At 40.8% G+C, this 23,095-nt stretch overlaps 1 protein-coding gene and 1 long non-coding RNA gene across 10 annotated transcripts in view; one reads left to right on the top strand and one right to left on the bottom strand.

Moving 5' to 3' along the window:
* The window catches only part of LOC135113582 (uncharacterized), a 346,462-nt gene that overhangs the window by 51,803 nt on the left and 271,564 nt on the right, over positions 1-23,095 (top strand). For 2 of the 3 annotated variants that reach the window (XR_010274887.1, XR_010274885.1), the window contains exon 2: positions 13,380-13,418. This is a non-coding gene — a long non-coding RNA (uncharacterized LOC135113582). Of the gene's footprint in view, positions 1-10,868; positions 13,419-23,095 lie in introns of those variants that run through there. The other variant, XR_010274888.1, reaches the window with a different exon arrangement.
* The window catches only part of LOC135113544 (ras-related protein Rap-1b-like), a 229,152-nt gene continuing 220,144 nt past the window's right edge, over positions 14,088-23,095 (bottom strand). For 6 of the 7 annotated variants that reach the window (XM_064028823.1, XM_064028832.1, XM_064028815.1 and 3 more), the window contains 2 exons: positions 20,092-20,315; positions 14,088-15,258 (listed from right to left, as the gene is read on the bottom strand). In XM_064028823.1, the coding sequence (XP_063884893.1) occupies positions 15,117-15,258; positions 20,092-20,315 (366 nt within the window). In that variant the 3' untranslated portion in view covers positions 14,088-15,116. The remainder of the gene's footprint in view (positions 15,259-20,091; positions 20,316-23,095) is intronic. The other variant, XM_064028849.1, reaches the window with a different exon arrangement.

Genomic DNA, 23,095 nt, shown 5'->3' with positions numbered 1-23,095 from the left:
CGTCATTTTTCTCGCTCTTCTTACTAATCCTTTTGTAAGTTCCGTCTCATATATTTTTTTTACAATCTTGTCCTAACCCATAATAATATATATACTTTTTTTTTTTTTATGCACTACAGGAAGTGTTAGTAGCGCCAATATTTGTATATGTTTATTTTTCTTTTCATCTTATTAACCTTCTCTAAGTTCTCCCTCCTTATAATCAGAACCGAGAAGTACGGCAGGTAATTATACAAAGGGACGATTGCATTAAATGTCACTTGAGCTTATGATGTGGACCTGAGTGATGTCAGTGGATTCACGCGTGGCGATCAAGTCAGGATTTTGGAAAGTGTCATGGAGTACTGTGGGCATGACAGGTTTTCGTATAGCACCTTACTGATATTTCATTAGTACTACAACGCTGAGCTGTTCCTTATACTACTGCATTTCACCTTCCCTTACACTACTACACTATTCTTTACCTCCTATCACTAAATTTTTTCCCTATATTTCTGCTATATTGTTCTTGTCGTTATGTTGCTTCTCCGAGCTTTTCCTTATACCACTCCACGGGGCTTTTCCTCCTATAACTAAAACTGAACTATGCCTGATGCCTCTGCTATCCTGTTCTTGCTTTTATTTAACTACTGGGAACTTTTCTTTATACTACTACACAAAACATGCCCTTCTGTTACTCCTCTGATTTTTTCCTAGCAAGAAGTGTTTTATCTGTATCGTTTTCCCTTTCAGCTTTGGGTGTGCTACTTACCTGTTCTTCTTCCTCTTCTTCTTAGCTTTTGCCGGAGATTCACTCGTACTTATCACTTCTTTTTTTTCTTTTACTTCCAGGCTCTTTTGTTTGTTTACTTTAATGTGTTGTGTGTAAAGCTAGTTGGCTGAGTCTTGCAGAAATGTTGAAAATGCCTGTATGAGTTATTATTGTTGTTGTTGTTGTTGTTGTTAATGTTGTTGTTGTGGGTGTTGTTGTTGTTGTTGTTGTTGTTGTTGTTGTTGTTGTTCGTGTGTGTGTGTGTGTGTGTGTGTGTGTGTGTGTGTGTGTGTGTGTGTGTGTCTTTCATCCAAGGAAAAACAAGCAAAACACATTGTTGTTATTTACTGTTTTTCGTTTTCCTCCAATTTTTCTTTATTATATCTTCGCCTCATTGTTCAACCTTGCCTTTACCAGCGCTCCTCTGCTCCCACGTCAGTCCTTACGATATTTTCATCCCTTTGTCCCGCCGTGAGTGGGTTGCTCTCCTCAGCTGATCATTGTGGACTCCGTGGAGCAGCTTGGGTAATGTTGAGAGAGAGAGAGAGAGAGAGAGAGAGAGAGAGAGAGAGAGAGAGAGAGAGAGAGAGAGAGAGAGAGAGAGAGAGAGAGAGAGAGAGAGAGAGGAGCAGAGGGATGGAGGTAACATTCTCTCTCTCTCTCTCTCTCTCTCTCTCTCTCTCTCTCTCTCTCTCTCTCTCTCTCTCTCTCTCTCTCTCTCTGTCGCTGTCATTTTCACGCTGCTATCTCGGCATTAATTCGGAATTACCTAAGCAAATTAAATTGGCTTCTGTAATTATCTTGGATGCGCGGCGGTGTGTGTGTGTGTGTGTGTGTGTGTGTGTGTGTGTGTGTGTGTGTGTGTGTGTGTGTGTGTGTGTGCAGGTGGGTGGCACGGGGTTAGAGAGAGAGAGAGAGAGAGAGAGAGAGAGAGAGAGAGAGAGAGAGAGAGAGAGAGAGAGAGAGAGAGAGAGAGAGAGAGAGAGAGAGAGAGAGAGCGAGCTAGCAAGCCTTTCCGAACGTAATACACGACCATTAACCAAGCAGTTACACACACACACACACACACACACACACACACACACACACACACACACACACACACACACACACACACACACACACACACACACACACACACACACACACACACACACACACACACACACACACACACACACACACACACACACACACACACACACACACACACACACACACACACACACACACACACACACACACACACACACACACACACACACACACACACACACACACACTGACCTGTGGATGGGTAAGCAGGTTTATAAATAGGTAGGCAGGCAGGCAGGAAGGTAGACAGGCAGGCTCTGTATTCCGGTGATTTAGTGTTAGTTTGGGATACTTTTATGTTCGTATCTATTTCTACACTCCCGTGAACTCCCTGCCTCCACCCACACTTACCCATGCCCATGAAAGCACAGTCATGATCAGTGCCTCCACCCACACTTACCCATGCCCATGAAAGCACAAATTTTGTAAGGAGATTGCCAACAGATAAGATGGCTGAACTCGAGAGAAGTGGGTGAGAATCGTTGAAATGTGTGGCAGGTTAACACTTTTCACCGTGTTTGTGTCTACATTCCCACACCCTCACCTACTCACGCCTCATGCTTGTTATCCTCCTCGACACCGACTCTGCTTGCTTCCCACTCACAGGCCAGGCAGTGCAGGGCGGGTCGTGGTGGCAGTGGGGGTCTACATACAGTCAGAAGTAATACATCCTCATTAACTGGCGAGTAGTGTTAGTATTAGTATTAGCAGTAGTAGTTGTGGTTGTTGGAGCTCCCCACTGGCGCCTTTCATTTGATTTTATTTATATATTTTTTTATTTTTGTTTTTTGTATTTTTATTTGCTGCTTTTGTCCATGTTTCTATTATTTCACTGTTTTGAGTTTTTTTTTCTTACTATTATTAGTTTCTTTTCGTATTCTTGTCTTGCTTTTCCGGTGGATTTTCAAATATTACGTACTTTTCTGAAGGATGCTATTTTTTGCTGTGTTAATTTGCACTCCATAACATTTTAATTATTTTCTTTCCTATTTTACTTTCTTACATTTGACTTACCTCTAAAAATTTCACTTCACCACGGGGATCAATTGTTCCTTCCCACCACTCCATTTACCCATGCATTTTTTTTTTTTTTTTTTCATGTGGCGGGAAATAAACAGAATGGAGAGGCGTGTCAGTCAGCACCATTACAGTGTTTCAATGCATACTTCACTAATTATTGGGAGATGAAAAGTATTGTTTCTTTAGTAGCCTTCAGCCTCTCTCTCTCTCTCTCTCTCTCTCTCTCTCTCTCTCTCTCTCTCTCTCTCTCTCTCTCTCTCTCTCTCTCTCTCTCTCTCGCTCGCTCTCTCTCTCTCTCTCTCTCTCTCTCTCTCTCTCTCTCTCTCTCTCTCTCTCTCTCTCTCTCTCTCTCTCTCTCTCTCTCTCTCTCTCCATGCAACCCAGTATATTTCTCACACACACACACACACACACACACACACACACACACACACACACACACACACACACACACACACACACACACACACACACACACACACACACACACACACACACACACACACTGCTGCCCTGACCTGTGGATGGGTAAGCAGGTTGATAAATAGGTAGGCAGGCAGGAAGGTAGACAGGCAGGCTCTGTATTCCGGTGATTTAGTGTTAGTTTGGGATACTTTTATGTTCGTATCTATTTCTACACTCCCGTGAACTCAGTGCCTCCACCCACACTTACCCATGCCCATGAAAGCACAGTCATGATCAGGTCAAGTACTGCCACGCTGACGTCCACTGTAGTTTGTGTGTTCTCTCAGTCTTAAGTTTCCTCATTTTGTAAGGAGATTGCCAACAGATAAGATGGCTGAACTCGAGAGAAGTGGGTGAGAATCGTTGAAATGTGTGGCAGGTTAACACTTTTCACCGTGTTTGTGCCTGCATTCCCACATCCTCACCTACTCACGCCTCATGCTCGTTATCCTCCTCGACACCGACTCTGCTTGCTTCCCACTCACAGGCCAGGCACTGCAGGGCGGGTCGTGGTGGCAGTGGGGGTCTACATACAGTCAGAAGTGATACATCCTCATTAACTGGCGAGTAGTGTTAGTATTAGTATTAGCAGTAGTAGTTGTGGTTGTTGGAGCTCCCCACTGGCGCCTTTCATTTAATTTTATTTATATATTTTTTTATTTTTGTTTTTTGTATTTTTATTTGCTGCTTTTCTGTCCATGTTTCCATTATTTCACTGTTTTGATTTTTTTCTTATTATTATTAGTTTCTTTTCGTATTCTTGTCTTGCTTTTCCGGTGGATTTTCAAATATTACGTACTTTTCTGAAGGATGCTATTTTTTGCTGTGTTAATTTGCACTCCATAACATTTTAATTATTTTCTTTCCTATTTTACTTTCTTACATTTGACTTACCTCTAAAAATTTCACTTCACCACGGGGATCAATTGTTCCTTCCCACAGAATGTTGTCCTCCATATAACCGGTACGTTTTACTTTTATTTATTTATTTATTTATTTATTTTTATTTATTTATTTTTTAATCTTCAGCGCTGCTTGGTACTTACAGGACACACTGCACCTACTTATTGCATCTAGTTCTATATAGTGAAGTATTTTATTTTTCCTTTAGTTGTGCTTTCATTACTACCTTTTTGTTTTATTTATTTATTTATTTTCATTGAGACTAATTATCTGTGCTTTGAGTGAAATTCAGTTTTTTTTTCCCCATTTCTGTTTGATACATATTCAAATCATGGCAGTAATTTTTTATCGGGCAGTCATTTCGTATATTTTTTTGTTTTCATACTAATTATAGTCATCCCATTACTGTGTTATTTATTTTATTTTTATAGAGAGCTTTCACTGATAGCATAGTTGAATTTTTTTTTTTTTCTCTCTCTCTCTCTCTCTCTCTCTCTCTCTCTCTCTCTCTCTCTCTCTCTCTCTCTCTCTCTCTCTCTCTCTCTCTCTCTCTCTCTCTCTCTCTCTCTCTCTCTCTCTCTCTCTCTCTCTCTCACGTCAGGTCTCACGCTGAAATGACACAAACACACTCGGCCGGACTTGCAATTTCCCGATTTGATTACGTTCACACGTAATTATAGAATAACACACTTTTAAAACCCTAAATCATTTCACTGGTTGACTCGCACGCAATACCGCGATACATACCACGTCCATAAACTACTTGCGTTTGTATTATCCTCTGTTGATTTGCTGGATGTTTGGTTCTATTTGTTGAGAGAAAATAGAAAAATGATCGGGGAAAATAGAAAAAAAAGGAAAGTGTTTTGGAATGAAGTGACTTTTTTTATTCATTTATTATTTTTTTTTATACGACATACGATGTTGTCTTAACCCTTTCACTGCGGTATGCATCAATTCACGGCACTAAATGCAATGTGTGTTATCTTTATAAGCATCTACAAGAAATAAGGGGATAAAAAGAATAGATGTAGCAATTTCTAGTCATTACAATCTTTTGGGGATCGCTGTAGAACAAAATAATAAACAAACAAACAAACAAACAAACAAACAAAAAATGTGAGTTGATAGTAATGAAGGAAAGATGTGCCATGTAGCAGTGAAAGAGTGAACATACTGATTTGTCATGGAGAGGAAATGTATTTTCATTATCTCTTTCTTTTTCTTCATTTATATACTTACCAGTTTATTTATTTGTTGGTGTGAAAGTTATCCAAGGAAATTCTGGAGAGGAAAGGTAACGTAATATTTGCCTTGCTGCTAGTCTATAGGCCAGTGACATATCTTTAAAATGTGTTTTTATTGAAGAGAGGATGATCATTAATATTGTCGCATGTCGTAATTTATCTTAAAGATTCCTGTGCTTTGTGTGTATACTTGCAAATGTATAGTGAAGGAAGAAGTAGTCACGCAACTGTAAAAATGTCCATGTTTTGTGTTGCTGATAAAAGTAGGAAGTACGTATTTACAAAGTGCCTACCTTCTATTTTCCTTCTTTGAAGAGAAAATATGTTAAAGGACACTTGCATTGTTATTTATAATATTAAAAACTGTACAACACACATTTAGTGTATTTATTTAAAGCACTGAAAATAATTACAGGTCCGTTCGTCTTTATTTTATTTTGTTTATTTATTTTTTTATGAAGAGAAACTGAAAGAAAACCTCCGTGTCTTAGCATATTTCTGAGGGAAGACAAGCTTGATTAGACTTTTTGTGTACAGATTTTAAGGAGGAAGCTACTCCAGCTAATTTCCTTGTCATATATATATATATATATATATATATATATATATATATATATATATATATATATATATATATATATATATATATATATATATATATATATATATATATATATATATATATATATATATATATATATATATATATATATATATATATATTTCTTTTTCACGCTTTCACCGCCATGGGACCAAATGTGCGTGCTGAAACTAGCTTTTTAATGCGAAATGGTAGACAACAAGAAAAAATAAAATAGATAAATAAAATAAAATAAATAAAAATAAATAAAATGTGATTGCCAAATGTTATCAGGACAATACCTACACTTCAAGAAACAACGCGTGTGACTGTGCCTTTCTTGCTCCAAATGTGCACGTTTTCTCCAAGCAGTGCACTGTGTTGTTTTGCTGCAGTGATTGTTCTGCTTCATTACTGCATGTACTTATTATTATTAACCTTGAAGGAAAGCAACACTCATAGCATCTGTTGTGGGAATATTGATTAATACTTTTCCTCAACCTTCGCGCCAGTGGGGAGACGAGTGACAACACCGAATATCCTGCAGCACGCTATCGAGTGAAGCAGGAAAAAAAAAAAAGGTAAATGAATATGTACGTAGTTGATAATGGGAGGAAATTCCATATGTAATATTTAGAGAGAAAAGAAGAAAACCTTTATTTTGATACATAAGTTTCCATGAGTGACGTCACAAGAGGGTCGCCAGCTAACCAGCCAGCACGCCAGTCAGCCAATCGGCGAGCAGCAGCAGCAGTAGTAATCTAGTTCCGTGATTGGTGAAGGGAAGGAGAGGGCGGGCTGTGATTGGCTGTGCTCGGGGTTGAGGGCTCTGATTGGCTGGTGGGTCCTCTTGCAAAGTCTTGGTATAATCGACTCTATTTCATTTATTAATACCGACTATATTCCGTCTCGTCGACATTGATTATTATATGACAGGCGTTGAACGAGCAAAGCGTAGCGGAGGAGAGGAGGAGGAGGAGGAGGAGGAGGAGGAGGAGGAAGAAGAGGAGGAAGCGTGAAAAAAGCGGTCAAAAGTTACATCAGGAATAAGCATTGAAGCGACAAGATCAAAGAGGATAAAAATATCTTATTATGGCATATTTTTTTTTCTTGTTCTTCTACGTAATTTTTTCCCATTGGATATGTTTTAACTGTTTGCTTTTTTTCTTTATTTTTCCCCCCTCTGTCATTTTCCTTTTCTTCACACGGTAACAGTTTACTTCTGCCTTATTTCTTTTTTTCTTCTATTTTTTGTTTTGTTTCCTGTTTTTTTTTTCCAGTACTGCTCTTCTCTTTTGTTTTATTTTTCTCTTCGCTGTTTTGTTTCGTGTTATTCTTGTATTTTTACTGCTCCTCTTGGTTTTTCTTTTTCCTATTTTTTTTTTTTTTATCTGTTGCTCCTCTTTCCTTTGTTTCTTCCGTTTCTTGTTTCATTTTTATGTTGAGTTCGTTAGTGTCTTTTTTCTCTTCAATTCTCGCATGATTTTTAGAATATTGTTTCTCGTTCTTTTTATTTGTATCACGGTTCGTTTCTGTGTGTGTGTGTGTGTGTGTGTGTGTGTGTGTGTGTGTGTGTGTGTGTGTGTGTGTGTGTGTGTGTGTGTGTGTGTGTGTGTGTACGCCTCCGGATCTCCATATTTTAGTTTTCTATTCCCATGTTCTTGTTTTGTGTATCTGAGTCTTGTCAGAATATTGGTTTGTAGCAATGTGTAGTTGATGGCTGTGGAAATTCTCTCTCTCTCTCTCTCTCTCTCTCTCTCTCTCTCTCTCTCTCTCTCTCTCTCTCTCTCTCTCTCTCTCTCTCTCTCTCTCTCTCTCTCTCTCTCCAGCCCATCATTTTTCTTTTCTCACACTTCGATTTCACTTACACACACACACACACACACACACACACACACACACACACACACACACACACACACACACACACACACACACACACACACACACACACACACACACACACACACACACACACACACGTGGGATGTGCGTGTGGTGGTAATGATGATGTTCCTTGTGCAAACGATCAATATTACTCGTTAACGTTGTCTATTATTAGTTTAGTTAGTTTGCTTTGCTGTTGGTTTAGTTAATGGTTAGGAGAGTATGTCGTTAGTTACTTGCTTCATTCATTCATTTATTCTTACAGTTATTCAATATTCGTCAGATTGATTAACCCATTAGTCTATAACCAGTTAGTCAATTAGCAAGTCATTCAGGTAGTAAACAGTGAATGAATGTGAGTGAGAGTGAGTGAGAGTGAGCGAGCGAGTGAGTGAATAAGTCATTGCAGAGAATCTTTATATTTTTGTTGTTATTTCTGTTTCATATTTCTCTTTTCCTGTCTTTCGAGATCACGCAGGTTTTGAATGATGGAATTTGATACCCCTTCTTCCAATTTTTAACGTCTTTTTTATTTTTTTTAAATTTCTGATGTCTGTAGTAAGAGTTTCATTATTTTCTGTTATTTTTGTGGTTTCTTCCCCTCTTTTTTTTAATATATATATTTTTTTTCATTACTAGGATTGTATTTTTTTTTTTTTATGTGATTCGCTCTTTTTTCTGTGTCGTATTTGCGTAACCCCAGTTCGTGACCCGCGGCCCGCTGCGTGATGGAGGAAAGAGGAGAAGAAGGATATCCCGTGATGGGTTACAATTTCCCTTCACGCAATGGACTGGTACATGCAGACGTGCCACTATTCTTGTTCTCCTCCTCCTCCTCCTCCTCCTCCTCCTCCTCCTCCTCCTCCTCCTCCTCCTCATTTTCTTCGTCCTTCTAGTTTTCGTCGTCCTCCCTGGCCTCATTTTCATCCTCCCCATCCTCCAACCAGCTCCATAGCTTCTCTACATTCAACTTCCACTAATCTTCGAGCCAGTCTCTCACCTTACTGCCCCGTGTCTTGCCTTTGCTATTCGCTTCGTTACTTTATACTAGTGCGGCTTATTATGGGCAGCCTTTTCTTGCAGTAAACAGGTATGCTGCTTAGTTTACCCTCTCTGTATCTCTGTCATCTCTCCTCCTCCTCCTCCTCCTCCTCCTCCTCCTCCTCCTCCTCCTCCTCGGAATTATCATCATTGTCCTCTATCATCCCTCAGTCTAGAAGAAAAGTGAATGTTGCAACTTTCACCACTAATCTCTGGCTGCTGATTGTTTCCTCTCGCTCATTCCTGTCTTCTAGCTTCGTTTTCTGCATACCCTGCCTCTGTTTTCTGTTCCTTAACCATGCCCACCTACTAGTTAGCCAGTCAAGCGATTCGTCCAACCTTCAGTAGTTCTCAGGGTCACGTGTGTGTTATGGTGCTTGATAGACTTAATGTACGTGCATGTAGCGACTAAAGGGGAGACACAGAGGCTTGCGTAATGATGTGGGTAAGATAATTAAAGGGTAATGATGTGCTTTCACCCGCTTCCATCCAGCGGCTTGTTGTCTTATGTATGGTTTCTATATCCCCAAGCGACCTTCTGTCTGTGTGTCTGTCTGTCTGTCTGTATCTCTCTCTCTCTCTCTCTCTCTCTCTCTCTCTCTCTCTCTCTCTCTCTCTCTCTCTCTCTCTCTCTCTCTCTCTCTCTCTCTGTATAATTTATTCATCTATAATTTAATTATTTATTAATCTATCTTTTCCATTTCTATCTACATCTATCTATCTATTTCTCTATCTATATCTATCTATATCTGTCTGTCTGTCTGTCTGTCTGTCTGTCTGTCTGTCTGTCTGTCTGTCTGTCTGTCTGTCTGTCTGTCTGTCTGTCTGTCCGTCTATCTATCTATCTATCTATCTATCTATCTATCTATCTATCTATTTATTCATATATCTATTTATCTACCTACCTAGCTACCTACCTAGCTACCTATCCACATGGCAGGCTAGCAGCCTCTTTCAACCGGAATAGCTGAGATAAGACCTCACCCTTGTCTTGTCCAATTGACAGGGATTCCCAGTGGCTTTTCTCCATCCTATGCCGTCGCTGTTTACGATACGCAAGTGACAGTAACTTTCTAACATGGCTGCGGATCAGGGAGAGCTGTCTTATCACTTAACACGTGCTGTATATCGGTAGGAAAGGAGAAGGAAGAGGAGGAGTAGAAGGGGGAAGGGGAGAATGGAGAGGAGGGGGGTACATACGTAATGGGACAGTCAAGGATGGAAATGAAAGTGTCTGAAGAATCTCTCTCTCTCTCTCTCTCTCTCTCTCTCTCTCTCTCTCTCTCTCTCTCTCTCTCTCTCTCTCTCTCTCTCTCTCTCTCTCTCTCTCTCTCTCTCTCTCTCTCTCTCTGTCTCCAACGTTGCGCAAGGAATGGTTTATGTAACGTTATTTGTTTGATCTTTACTGTGTCCTGTTTGTCTCCGTCTTACTGTTGGAATGTCTGAAGTTTTGTTTGTTTTTATTCTTGTTTGTCTGACCGTGTGTGTGTGTGTGTGTGGGTGTGTGTGTGTCTCCTGTATGTTTCTTATATGTCTTACCTCTTTGTCGTTGCGTGTCTTGTGTGTCTGTCTGTCTGTCTGTCTGTCTGTCTGTGTGTGTGTGTCCGTCCGTGTTGTATGATTTATTCGTGGCTGTCTCTTCTGCACGTGTCTTCTGTTTTTGTGTTTTCTTTGTAAATATCTACCGATACCCCCTCCCCGTCTGCCCCTTTATTTGTGTTTTTGTTATCACTTCCCGTCATTTTCTCTCTCTCTCTCTCTCTCTCTCTCTCTCTCTCTCTCTCTCTCTCTCTCTCTCTCTCTCTCTCTCTCTCTCTCTCTCTCTCTCTCTCTCTCTCTCTCTCTCTCTCTCTCTCTCTCTCTCTCTCTCTCTCTTAAGTATTCATCATAACATTACACTAAGCAAACACGGGACTCACTCGGGTCTTTCTCAAACACACACACACACACACACACACACACACACACACACACACACACACACACACACACACACACACACACACACACACACACACACACACACACACACACACACACACACACACACACACACACACACACACACACACACACACACACACACACACACACACACAGTTTCCCTTGTTCCTCTTTTATTGTATTTCCTTCAGTAACTGCAGAAAGTGAGCACAGATAGTTACCATGTCCGCAGGAAAACTCGCATTTGCTCCTTCCTTTTTTCTCTAACGCGGATGCGGATTTCCTGCAAAGTTTGTTATAGAAAAGAAAACGGTTTTTCTTTTACGGCCTCAACCGGTGACTCCTTTATTTCCTCTTGTTAGCCTCCCTACGGATATATTAAAATGTGGTGTGTGTGTGTGTGTGTGTGTGTGTGTGTGTGTGTGTGTGTGTGTGTGTGTGTGTGTGTGTGTGTGTGTGTGTGTGTGTGTGTGTGTGTGTGTGTGTGTGTGTGTGTGTGTGTGTGTGTGTGTGTGTGTGTGTGTTCGTTCTATTAATATTCTTGCACCTTTCTCTTTGCACTCTTTCTGATGTGAATTGTTCTTGTGTTGTTATTGTAATTCTACTTCTTTAATACTGCTTTTTATAATTTCAAAGCTATTGCTCTACGTAACAGTTTACTGAACAGTTTGAAATGCTATTTAACAACCTGAAATGCTTTCGTAATTTCTAGGTAAGGTATAACTTTTGTATTGTACTTTTCAATGGACAATTTTCTTCTTCTTCCTTTTTTTTTTTTTTTTGAGTACTTTGATGAACTGTAAAAAATGGGAGGTTCATACGTGTCCAAAAATATGAAAGTTCCTTGCTATTTGTAGAACCTTACTCTATTTAAAAAAGATTTTTACTCGTATTAGAAGTCTTGGGCACTAATTTTACAAGGGTTTGTTTCGCATGTATAGCGATGATTATCTTATAAAATTACTGAGAAAAATAGTCTACATTTGATTATATATAAGGTTATATATAAAGCAGAAAGATTGGAAAGGTGCAAACATCATACTTAAAGAAAATTATATTTTGTTTGTATTGATCCGTGGATTTGCGAATGGTTTTGCATATTTTCTAAAGGGATCTCGTTTTCTTCCTTAAAAGTTATATATGATTCTGTTTTTCTGTATTTTATGAAAATGTTTTATACTTCTCATTAGGTATTGTCTTATAATTGAGAATTTTATAAAAAAGAATTTTTGAAGCTTACCAAAAAATACCTTTGAAGTTAATTTATATTTTGAAGACGTTATTTGTTAATTTATTCATCTACCTATTTGATTTATCTATTAATTTATCTAATCACTTTATTTATTTGTTTATTTTTTTAAAGATTTTACATACTTATATTTCTTGTCTTGAAAAAAAAAAAAAAATGTCGAGTTTAAAAGTGAAGATGTAAGTAGTTTTTCCCCCTCTATTTTTCTTCAGCGTAAAATTTTGAGTGGATAACCCTGACATTTTACTTTCCTGTGTCTCATCATTCATAACTGAGATAACACTGTGTCGCTCATCACTAACAGATCTGCTATTGTTTCCTCTTCCTGTGTGTGTTCCTTTGTACCGCCGTTGGATTCGTGTTGCTGTTGTTGTTGTTGTTGTTGTTGTTGTTGTCGTTGGTGGTGGTGGTGGTGGTGGTGGTGGTGGTGGTGGTGGTGATCGGCAGTCTTGACAGCCCCAGCGATAGAAGGACAGGAACGAAGGCTGCAGTGACACACGTGACAGGAGGGAGAGACAAACTGAGCAAAGAAGGGAAACGAGGAAGGGAGGGAAAGAAGAAATGGAGGAAAAAAAAGAAATTGATTGAGAGAAAATGTTGTCTTTGTAGCAGCCATGTAAGTGTTATGACTTGATATTGTGTTTCACGCGCACAAAAAAAAAAAAAAAAAAAAAAAAAAATCTCATTGAGTTCATGTATTATACTTTACACGAGTTTCCCTTTTTACTTCGTTGACACATTACATTTTCACTCACATCTGGTACACGCGTTGCAGCGCCAAGAGTCCCTGTGTCTGTGTATTTCAAGGGGTTCTTATGCATATTAGTTTAAAAGTCTAGTGTAAGGTGCAGCACATTTACATAAACATTATTTATTTATTTATTTTTTCGGTCGAATGTTCGTGTAGATGCTTGCTATTCTGTTTTGTTGAAGAGGTTGATGTAATATATTTGGTCTCTGTCATCATTTTTCAGCTCATGATTTCGTAGTTTCCTGGCCAAGATTTATCTAGTTTCCTGTAATGTTTATTTTCTTTGTATATTTATTTGTTCATAGTTCATAATTCATAGTATTATTTTTTTTGTCTTTTAATATTTTTCCTTCTATATATCTTTTTCTTTCTTTCTTCATTTTACACATGTATGCAAAGTTGTATTCAAGAGTTCCGTGTAATATTTCTTTTCTCTTTCCTTCCAGGAGCGTCACGTTGGTTCCCGGAATGTCACGGACGCTCAAGTGAGTCACGTTTCAAGTTTCAGTGTTTTGCTTCTCGAGTTTCACGTCTTGTTGCTCTTTGACTTTCAGAACCTGTTTGTATGTGTGTTTTGTCAAAGAGTTCGACTTATTTTCACTCGTTCAAGAATGGTTACACAAAATAAAAAAAAAGAAAGAGAAGAAACGTGTCTTTCATAAGAATCTTGTGTCATTTTAATAGTTCATAAAGTTAATATTTTGTATTTTTCAAGAACCTCACTTAAGTATTTTCTCTCGTACTTGTATGATCACACACATAAAAAAAGAAAGTAAAATAAGAAGAAAAGGCCACATCACTTATATTTCGTCAGAAAGTTCCGTGATAATGCATATTTTTGCAAGAATTCCACGTACCCTCAGTCGCCTTGCTTAAACACGTAAAAAGAAGAAAGAAAGAAAGAATGAATAATATGGATAGCGGAAAGCAGACGGACATAAAGTCTATGCAACACACACTACGATTTTCATTACTAGATTTTCCTATTAGAGTTTCTATTAGTTTCATACAACCATAAGTGTTTCCATGCGTCCCATACACCGCTTAATCATTCCGTAGTCTTATAGAGAAGAAATAAAACACGCAATAGAGGCCGTGAACTATCTAATAAGAGTTTTTTATTTATTTTCTGGGCCTGCTAATTAACTGTTATGTTTATTTTTTTTCTGAAATTTTCACTAGTTTTGCGTCTGTGATAGATTTGAATTTTCTCTTTTTCAGCAGTTCCGTATCCACATTTTTTTTAACGGTTTCGTATTCATATTTCTTTATATATATTTTCCTTTTCCTTACTGTTTGATATTTTTTCCAACCTTTCCGAGCTTATATTTTATTTTCCGTTTTCTTCTATTTTCACTGTTTTTCACTACTGGGCGGCAGACAACAGCAGATGAGGAGCATTTTCGTTACCGCGCTTTTTGCTTGATTTTCTGTTTTTGCGTATCATTTCCCGCTGCTCTTCTGTTTCGTGTGATAACATTGCTATATACAAGTCACATGCAATGGTTGTTGTTATCGGCATTTGCACCTCAGGGAGGCATAAACGAAAACATTACGAGACTATATACTTACGAGAATGAATAGATTATAGATCATACTGTATAAGACACAACAACAAACGAGTGCTTTAGCTTCCCGCTGCTCACTTCATAGCACATAGTGATAACCCTAAAAACTCATGCATGTTTTCCTTCCATCCTTTAACTATTCACTCCAGAGCCGGGGGTGGAAAAAAGAACGAGATTTGAATAACGATGTTGAAGTACGAGGAGGCGACGTAGAAGGTTATGCTTCCCACGGCTCTTTTCATGTAGCACTTAATAATATTCCCAACAAGTCGTGCACATTCTTCATCTCTTCTTTCATATTTCACTCCGGGACAGAAATAATGAGGGTAGATAACGTATGACGAGGCGGGGGTTACGCTCCCCACTGCCCTTTCTATATCACACTTAAAAGTCATGGTTATATATTTTTTCACATAGTGCCAACATTCCAGAGCAGAAAAGAACGGAAACAAAATAATGGAGAGATATGAAGATATTTTTAAAGAGACGACGCCGAATTACACTATACGTTGCTCATTTCACAGCACGTACCCCTAAAGAAGTCAGGCATATTTCCTTTCTGTTCATTCACCCAGCGGGAACAAATGAAGGTAAATAACGCAGATTAGAAGGTATTTAGGAGACAACGCAGGAATTACGCTTCCCGCTGCTCTTCTGCTTGAGGTGCTGCAGGTGGGTGAGCTGTGCCGGCGTGATCTGCATCCCCACGTTGGGCATGGACTGGCGGCGCCTCTTGACCGCGGGGCTGAGGGCGTACCTGGTGGAGGGGGAGCAATAACAGGGGATTACTGCCACGGGTTTTGTTGGGAAAAGGGAAAGAGGTGGCTGTGTGTGTGTGTGTGTGTGTGTGTGTGTGTGTGTGTGTGTGTGTGTGTGTGTGTGTGTGTGAGTAGTTTGTATGGCTTTAAATATTTTCTTTCTCGTGTTTTTCCAGCGTTTGTTTTGTTTGTTTTACTTCATTGTTGGACCATGATGTTTATACTGCGTCATAAAATTAGGGTTACCTGTGATGCTGTGGTCTGTAAACATATTTATTCACATGGCTGTCAGTCTGTGTGTGTGTGTGTGTGTGTGTGTGTGTGTGTGTGTGTGTGTGTGTGTGTGTGTGTGTGTGTGTGTGTGTGTGTGTGTGTGTGTGTGTGTGTGTTCATGTTGTTGTTGTTGTTGTCTTCTTCTCCCTTCATTTTACAAATATTTATGTACTCTCTTCCTTTCCCCTCCTGAGTTTTCTTGGATTACCTCTCCCCCGGCATCAACCTAATCCTTGCCACATTTACTCACTCCATCAGTCGGTACTAAAGAATGTAGTGCGTGTAACCTGAGTGGCCGTGCTGGCGTGAAGGGAGGAAGGGTACGCACACACACACACACAAAGCTAAGTAGTTCGTTGTGTGTGTGTGTGTGTGTGTGTGTGTGTGTGTGTGTGTGTGTGTGTGTGTGTGTGTGTGTGTTTACCATTCCATCCCAAGCATTCGCACGACCCGTATTGCCCAGCGTGAAAAAGAAAAAAGAAGAAAAAAAGTCAAATATTAGTTTCCATTGAACAAAGAAAGTAGTAACACAGATGATTTGAAAACATTCCTAACTTTAAAGCGATTCACATGAGCGATATCTGGGATTTTACTTCGATTTTAGCATTACTTTTTGTCCCTTCATCCTCCTCCTGCTCATGCTTACCTTCATTCTTTTTATGGTAAAGTTTTGTCATTACACCATTACTCATAATTACTCCGCCTTGTTTGATTACTTTCCTCGCTGCCTGTACATGCTATTATTGCTACTATTACGTTTTATAGTTTGCTGATTATAGCCTCAGGTAATTAGGCGTGATGGAGAAGAGACAGGAGGGCGTTGCACACTCAAATAAGGTATTCACGCCGTGCTTATGCCCCGCGTCTGTCGGTTCACTGTTGTTATTTGAATGCGATGAACGCGACTGATTTGTTTGGTCTTAATACTGAAAGGAATTGTTACGGGTTTCTTTTGAAGTTGGTAAAATTGTTCTACAGGTATTGGATTGTAATCGTATAGCTCCTGATTAGAAGGAAATGGGTATATTGAGGGGAAAGGAGGAGAAAGAGGCCGCGTGATGCCTTCCTGCGGCCAAGAAATAGGGATGGGGATGGTTGGGGGAAATACATACATGTGGGACGGGACACACACACACACACACACACACACACACACACACACACACACACACACACACACACACACACACACACACACACACACACACACACACACACACACACACACACACACACACACACACACACACACACACACACACACACACACAGTAGGGCGTTGTACGAATACAACACCCTACTCGTATTCCTGACCGTCTTGAAGATACGCCCAACGTTCTTGACCTTTTTCTAACCTCTAATCCTTCTGCTTATGCTGTCACCCTCTCCTCTCAGTTGGGCTCCTCTGATCACAGTCTGATATCTGTATATTGTCCTGTCGCTCCAATCCCTCCTCAGGATCCCCCTAAGAGAAGGTGCCTCTGGCGTTTTGCCTCTGCTAGTTGGGGGGACCTGAGGAGGTATTTTGCTGATTTTCTTTGGAATGACTACTGCTTCCGTGTCAGAGACCCGTCTTTGTGTGCCGAGCGCATAACAGAGGTGATAGTGTCTGGCATGGAGGCGTACTTTCCTCACTCTTTTTCTCGACGTAAACTTTCCAAACCTTAGTTTAATACAGCCTATTCTCGTTCTATACATGATAGAGAGGTGGCCCACAAAAGGTACTTAAGCCTTCCATCACCAGAATCTTATGCACTTTATATTTCTGCCCGGAACTATGCCAAGTCTGTTCTCCAACTAGCCAAAACTCCTTCATTTATAGAAAGTGTCAAAATCTTTCAAGATGTAACTCCCCTCGTGACTTCCGGCATCTAGCCAAAAATATCTCCAATAACTCTGCTTCTTCTTTCCCTCCTTTATTTCAACCAGATGGGACCATTGCTATCTATCTCCGAAGCTGAACTCTTCGCTCAAACCTTTGCTAAAAACTACCTTGGACGATTCAGGGCTTGTTCCTCCCTCTCCTTCTCTCCTGCTTCATGATAACTATTAAAATTCTTCGCAGTGATGTTTTCCATGCCGTCGCTGGCCTAAACCCTCGGAAGGTTTATGGACCTGATTGGGTCCCTCCTATTGTTCTCCGAAACTGCGCCTCCGTGCTTGCAGCTTGCCTAGTCAAACTCTTTCAACTCTATCTGTCAACATCTACCTTTCCATCTTGCTGGAAGATTCCCTACATTCAGTCTGTTCCTAAAAAGGGTGACCGTTCTAATCCCTCAAACTACCGTCCTATTGCTTTAATTTCCTGCCTATCCAAAGTTTTTGAATCTATCCCTAACAGGAAGATTCTTAAACATCTATCACTTCACAACCTTCTCTCTGATCACCTGTATGGGTTCCGTCAAGGCTGCTCTACTGGTGATCTTCTGGCTTTCGTTACTGAGTCTTGGTCATCCTTTTTTTAGAGATTTTGGTGAAACTTTTGCTGTTTCCTTAGAATATCAGAAGCTTTTGATAGAGTCTGGCAGAAAACTTCGATTTCCAAACTATCCTCCTATGGGCTCTATCCTTCTCTCTGTAAAAATTTCCTTTCTGACCGTTCTGTTGCTGCTGTGGTAGACGGTCACTGTTCTTCTAATACTATTAACAGTGGTGTTCCTCAGGGTTCTGTCCTGTCACCCACTATCTTCCTATTATTCATCAATGATCTAAACCAAACTTCTTGTCCTATCCACACCTATGCTGATGCACTTTTCCACGTCTTTTCGTAGACGTCAACCCTTCAGGAAGTAAACATTTCACGCAGAGAAGCCACAGAACACCTGATTTCTGATCTCTCTAAAATTTCTGATTGGGGCAGAGCAAACTTGATATTGTTCAGTGCCTCGAAAACTCATTTCCTCCATCTATCAACTCGACACAGGCTGCCAGACAACTATCCCCTCTTCTTGAATGACACTCAACTGTCCCCCTCTTCTACACTGAGCATTCTCGGTCTGTCCTTAAACTAAACAGGAAACTTCACATGTTATCTCTAGCTAAAACAGCTTCTATGAAGTAATGCTTTCTGAAACGCCTCCGCCAGAGTTTCTCATCCCCCCAGGCTGCTAACTCTGTACATGGACTTTATCCATCCATGTATGGAGTATGCTTCACATTGTGGGGGGGTGTCCTACTCATACCGCTCCTCTGGACAGGGTGGGATCAAAAGCTTTTTGTCGTATCAACTCCTCTCCTCTAACTGACCGTCTTCAGCCTCCTTCTCATCACCGCAATGTTGCATTTCTTACTATCTTGTACCGCTATTTTCATGCTTTTTTTTTTTTTTTTTTTTTTTTTTTTTTTTTTTTTTAATGTAGGAGGGACACTGACCAAGGGCAACAAAAATCCGATAAAAAAATGACCACTGAAATGCCAATCCTATAAAAGGGGTCCAAAGCGGTAGTCAAAAATTGAAGGATAAGTGTCTTGAAACCTCCCTCTTGAAGGAATTCAACTGCTCTTCTGATCTTGCTAATTGGATGCCTCCCTTCCTCCCGCAGCCTCGCTGCACAAGACTTTCTTCTTTCTCTCATCCCTATTCTGTCCACCTCTCTAATGCAAGAGTTATCCAGTATTCTCAATCATTAATCCCTTTCTCTGGTAAACTCTGGAACTCCCTGCCTGCTTCTGTATTTCCACCCTCCTATGACTTGAATTCCTTCAAGAGGGAGGTTTCAAGACTCTTATCCTTTAATTTTTGACTACCGGTTTGGCCCTATTCAGGGACCAGCATTCTCAGTGGGCGTTTTTTTTTTTTTTTTTTTTTGCCCTTTGCCGGTGTACCTCCTACACGCGCGCGCGCGCGCACACACACACACACACACACACACACACACACACACACACACACACACACACACACACACACACACACACACACACACACACACACAGAGGCACTCCTATTGAATGATTCCGTGAGTTCTGATGTGACTTCCTGCCTGTAGTTGTATCAAGGATGGCAAGGAGATGGCCTCGTGAGATGGACTTGTGACATCCGCCTGTCTGGCCTCGTGTTACTGTCCTTGTTTGGTTGTGTGTGTTTGGAGGGGGAAGGGTGGATATCTTTCTGTTAGTGTCGGTTTGGCTGCATGCCGCTCTCTCTCTCTCTCTCTCTCTCTCTCTCTCTCTCTCTCTCTCTCTCTCTCTCTCTCTCTCTCTCTCTCTCTCTCTCTCTCTCTCTCTCTCTCTCACGCGGCGATATAAAATACCATTGTTGCATCGCTTCATTATCAATCAACCAATCAAGCAGTCAATCAACCGTCTCCGTCACACTCTCCCTCCACTGTCACCCTTCCCTCTATGCCTTTCATCACTTTTTCCAGCTTTTTACACCAAGCACCGTAACACATTCCTCCTCCCTCACTCATATTTGCCATTTTCAACCATCATTCCTCCCCCCAACACACACACACACACACACACACACACACACACACACACACACACACACACACACACACACACACACACACACACACACACACACACACACACACACACACACACACACCTACTTTATCTTTGCCTGTTTGAGCAGTTCCTTAAACACGTGCAGCACATTGAGGTTGTCCTTGGCGCTGGTCTCGAGGAAGCCGTTCTCCCAGTTGACGAGGACAATGGTCTCCGCCGTCTCCAGGGGCACCATACGCTGCTCCTCCAGGTCCGCCTTGTTCCCCACCACCACGATGGGCACGCTCGTCTTCTTCGTTTGCAGGATGAATTCTCTTAACTGTCGAACCTGCAGAGGAGGGAGCGTGTGTTTGGGTTGTATTCCTCAGCGCTTTTAGCTTCGCATCTTTAAACGCCTCGTGCCAGTATCCTGAAATGCTTGAGGGTCTCATTAGGACTATTTTCTAAGGCCACGGAGATAATTAGTCTGGTCCTCATGGGTATTTTTTCCATTAATGGTGATGGTGCAGAATTCTTGTTAATAATAATAATAATAATAAAAATATCCTTGAAGATCCCAATAACATCCAGTAGAGCGTGGTTTAATCATGAAAACTTTTGAAGGTCCCAGTATCTCCCACTAGAAACATGAAAACACCTTTGCAAACGCCATTAATTTCACTAGAACCTGTAAGAATCATGACAACACACTTGCAAGGGTCAGTAACTCCACAACAACCTGCAAAAAATCATGAAAACGAGATGAAACGATAGAAAAAAAAAGGATAACTTGAATAAAAGAAAACACCAAAAAGTAAAAAAAAAAAAAATCACACTGGCAACAAGTGAGAGTAGAAGTAAAAAGAGAGACGAAGACAGAACAAGAGAGAGAAAAAAAAGGAAAACGAGTAGCAAGCAAAAGTGAAAGGACACATCACAGACCGGTAGCAAAGGCAATGCTCTGAAAGAAAATGGAACAAAGGAAAGGGATTAAGGAAAGGTGAAGAGAGGCAGAGGGAAATGTCGTAGGGATGAGAACGCAAATGAGAAGCGAATGGAACAGAGAAGGCGTAAATTAGGTGGGAACAGTGGCGGTCACAAAGGAACACAAATTAACAAGCAGCAGCATACCTGTTGGCCACTAATAGGCTGTTTGTGATGAGCTATACTAAATAAAAGGAATAGGTGTAGGATTGTTAGAGAGAGAGAGAGAGAGAGAGAGAGAGAGAGAGAGAGAGAGAGAGAGAGAGAGAGAGAGAGAGAGAGAGAGAGATAAGATTAAAAAAACTGACTCAGAGAAGATAGAAGTATTGAAGGTGTTAATTAACCAGACAGGTGAATGGTGTATCAAGACGAAATTGTGTGTGTGTGTGTGTGTGTGTGTGTGTGTGTGTGTGTGTGTGTGTGTGTGTGTGTGTGTGTGTGTGTGTGTGTGTGAAGCAGAACTCGTAATGTCCATTTATTGAGAAATCTTACGAATAGTATTTTAAAAGGGGAGAGATTGTAAAGGTACCCCATAATAGCGTGTTAATTAATTAAGGTAGAGGAGAATTCGCAGGTGTATTAAATGGAAGGGGTGATGGATAAACGAGAGACGTAACGAGGAAAGGAATGTACGGTGAAGGTGAGGGTGACGAGCAGTGGCCGTGAAGAAAATAATTGAGTGAAAATGAAGAAAAGAAATAAAAGTATGTTTTAGAATGGAAATGAAGGTTAGCGTTTAATATAAGTGCCTGAGAGAGAGAGAGAGAGAGAGAGAGAGAGAGAGAGAGAGAGAGAGAGAGAGAGAGAGAGAGAGAGAGAGAGAGAGAGAGGCGGTTATGGACTGGAAAATGGGGAAGAAGAGAGGTGAAAGAAAGAAATTGCAGACATGAATAATTTGAAGGAGAACTGGAGGTAGAAGGGAAGGAATTGAATATAGGAGGGAAAGACGGAAAAGACAACTGAATGAAGGAAAGAGAGAAGGTGGAAGAAAATGAGACGTGAAAAGAGAGAAATAAGAGGTGGATTGCATGAGAGAAAGAACAAATGGAGGGAGGCACAGTACAGATAGAGAATGGAGACTGTGCAAATGGAGGAGAGCGGGAAGACTAATGGAGGAAAGAGGCGAAAAGAAGAAAAAAGAATGGAAAAAGGAGAGAGAGAGAGAGAGAGAGAGAGAGAGAGAGAGAGAGAGAGAGAGAGAGAGAGAGAGAGAGAGAGAGAGAGAGAGAGAGAGATTCCTAGACTTCTGGAGGGGATGGGGACAAGATAAAGATGTAAGAGGAAGAAGGGAAGGAAGAAAAGAAATAATGAAGAAGTAGGAAGGGATGAGATAAGCAAAAGATGGTGACTTGGAGGTAGAATTTCATTAACCACAACACAGCGGATTGCAAGTGTAAATAATGTTATGCTCCTGAAATAAAACGGTGACCACTGGCTGATGCAAAATTCATAAGACACACACACACACACACAATATGAGCCTACGATAGGTAAGGAGCATAGATGGGCAGGCAGAGAGGACGGAGTTAAGAGGAAGGAAGAAGATGAGGACTAGAGAGAAGAGGGGAGTGGGAAGGTGTAGCAGAAGGAGTAGGAGGAGGAGGAAGTGAATAGTTTGTGGGTGTTCTAGCATAGAGAAGGCGGCGTGACGAAGGCTGGATGGAGTAGGCAGGGAGGGGGGGGGGAGGGAGGCACTGTGGTAGTTGTGTGAGGGCGCATAATTTCCCAGCAGGCCTTTGTGTCGAGTGTACGAATATATGTATCTGTGGGGACGTGGCATGGCTGGCTGGGGGGGGGGGGTGACGCTGCTAAACGTGTCCCAGCTAAACACTCGGTCTTTCATCTTCTTGTCCTATAAATATATATGATAAAGAACGGAGGTAATACAAGGCTAACCTACCGTCAGAGATAATGAGCCTCCTCTTCATAGCTGGATCACCGAACACTCCACAATTTATGGTTCAGTATGCGTGCTTCTCAGCCATCTTTTCTCCCTACCAACCCGTTTTCTTTGACATTTTAATTTTAACCAAAAGTTGTTAGATGCCAGACAGTAAGTAAACAGAAGTAAGTGCTGAAGGTTCCACGACTTTTGACTGTAAGTGTACATCCTGTGAGCAACGTGGTCTGGGAGCGCATTCTGAC

This window comes from Scylla paramamosain, chromosome 2, assembly GCF_035594125.1.
Source record: "Scylla paramamosain isolate STU-SP2022 chromosome 2, ASM3559412v1, whole genome shotgun sequence".
In the NCBI taxonomy this organism is placed as follows: Eukaryota; Metazoa; Arthropoda; class Malacostraca; order Decapoda; family Portunidae; genus Scylla; species Scylla paramamosain.
The sequence above is the reverse complement of the archived record's forward strand: the minus strand, read 5'-3'. Positions and strand labels throughout refer to the sequence as shown.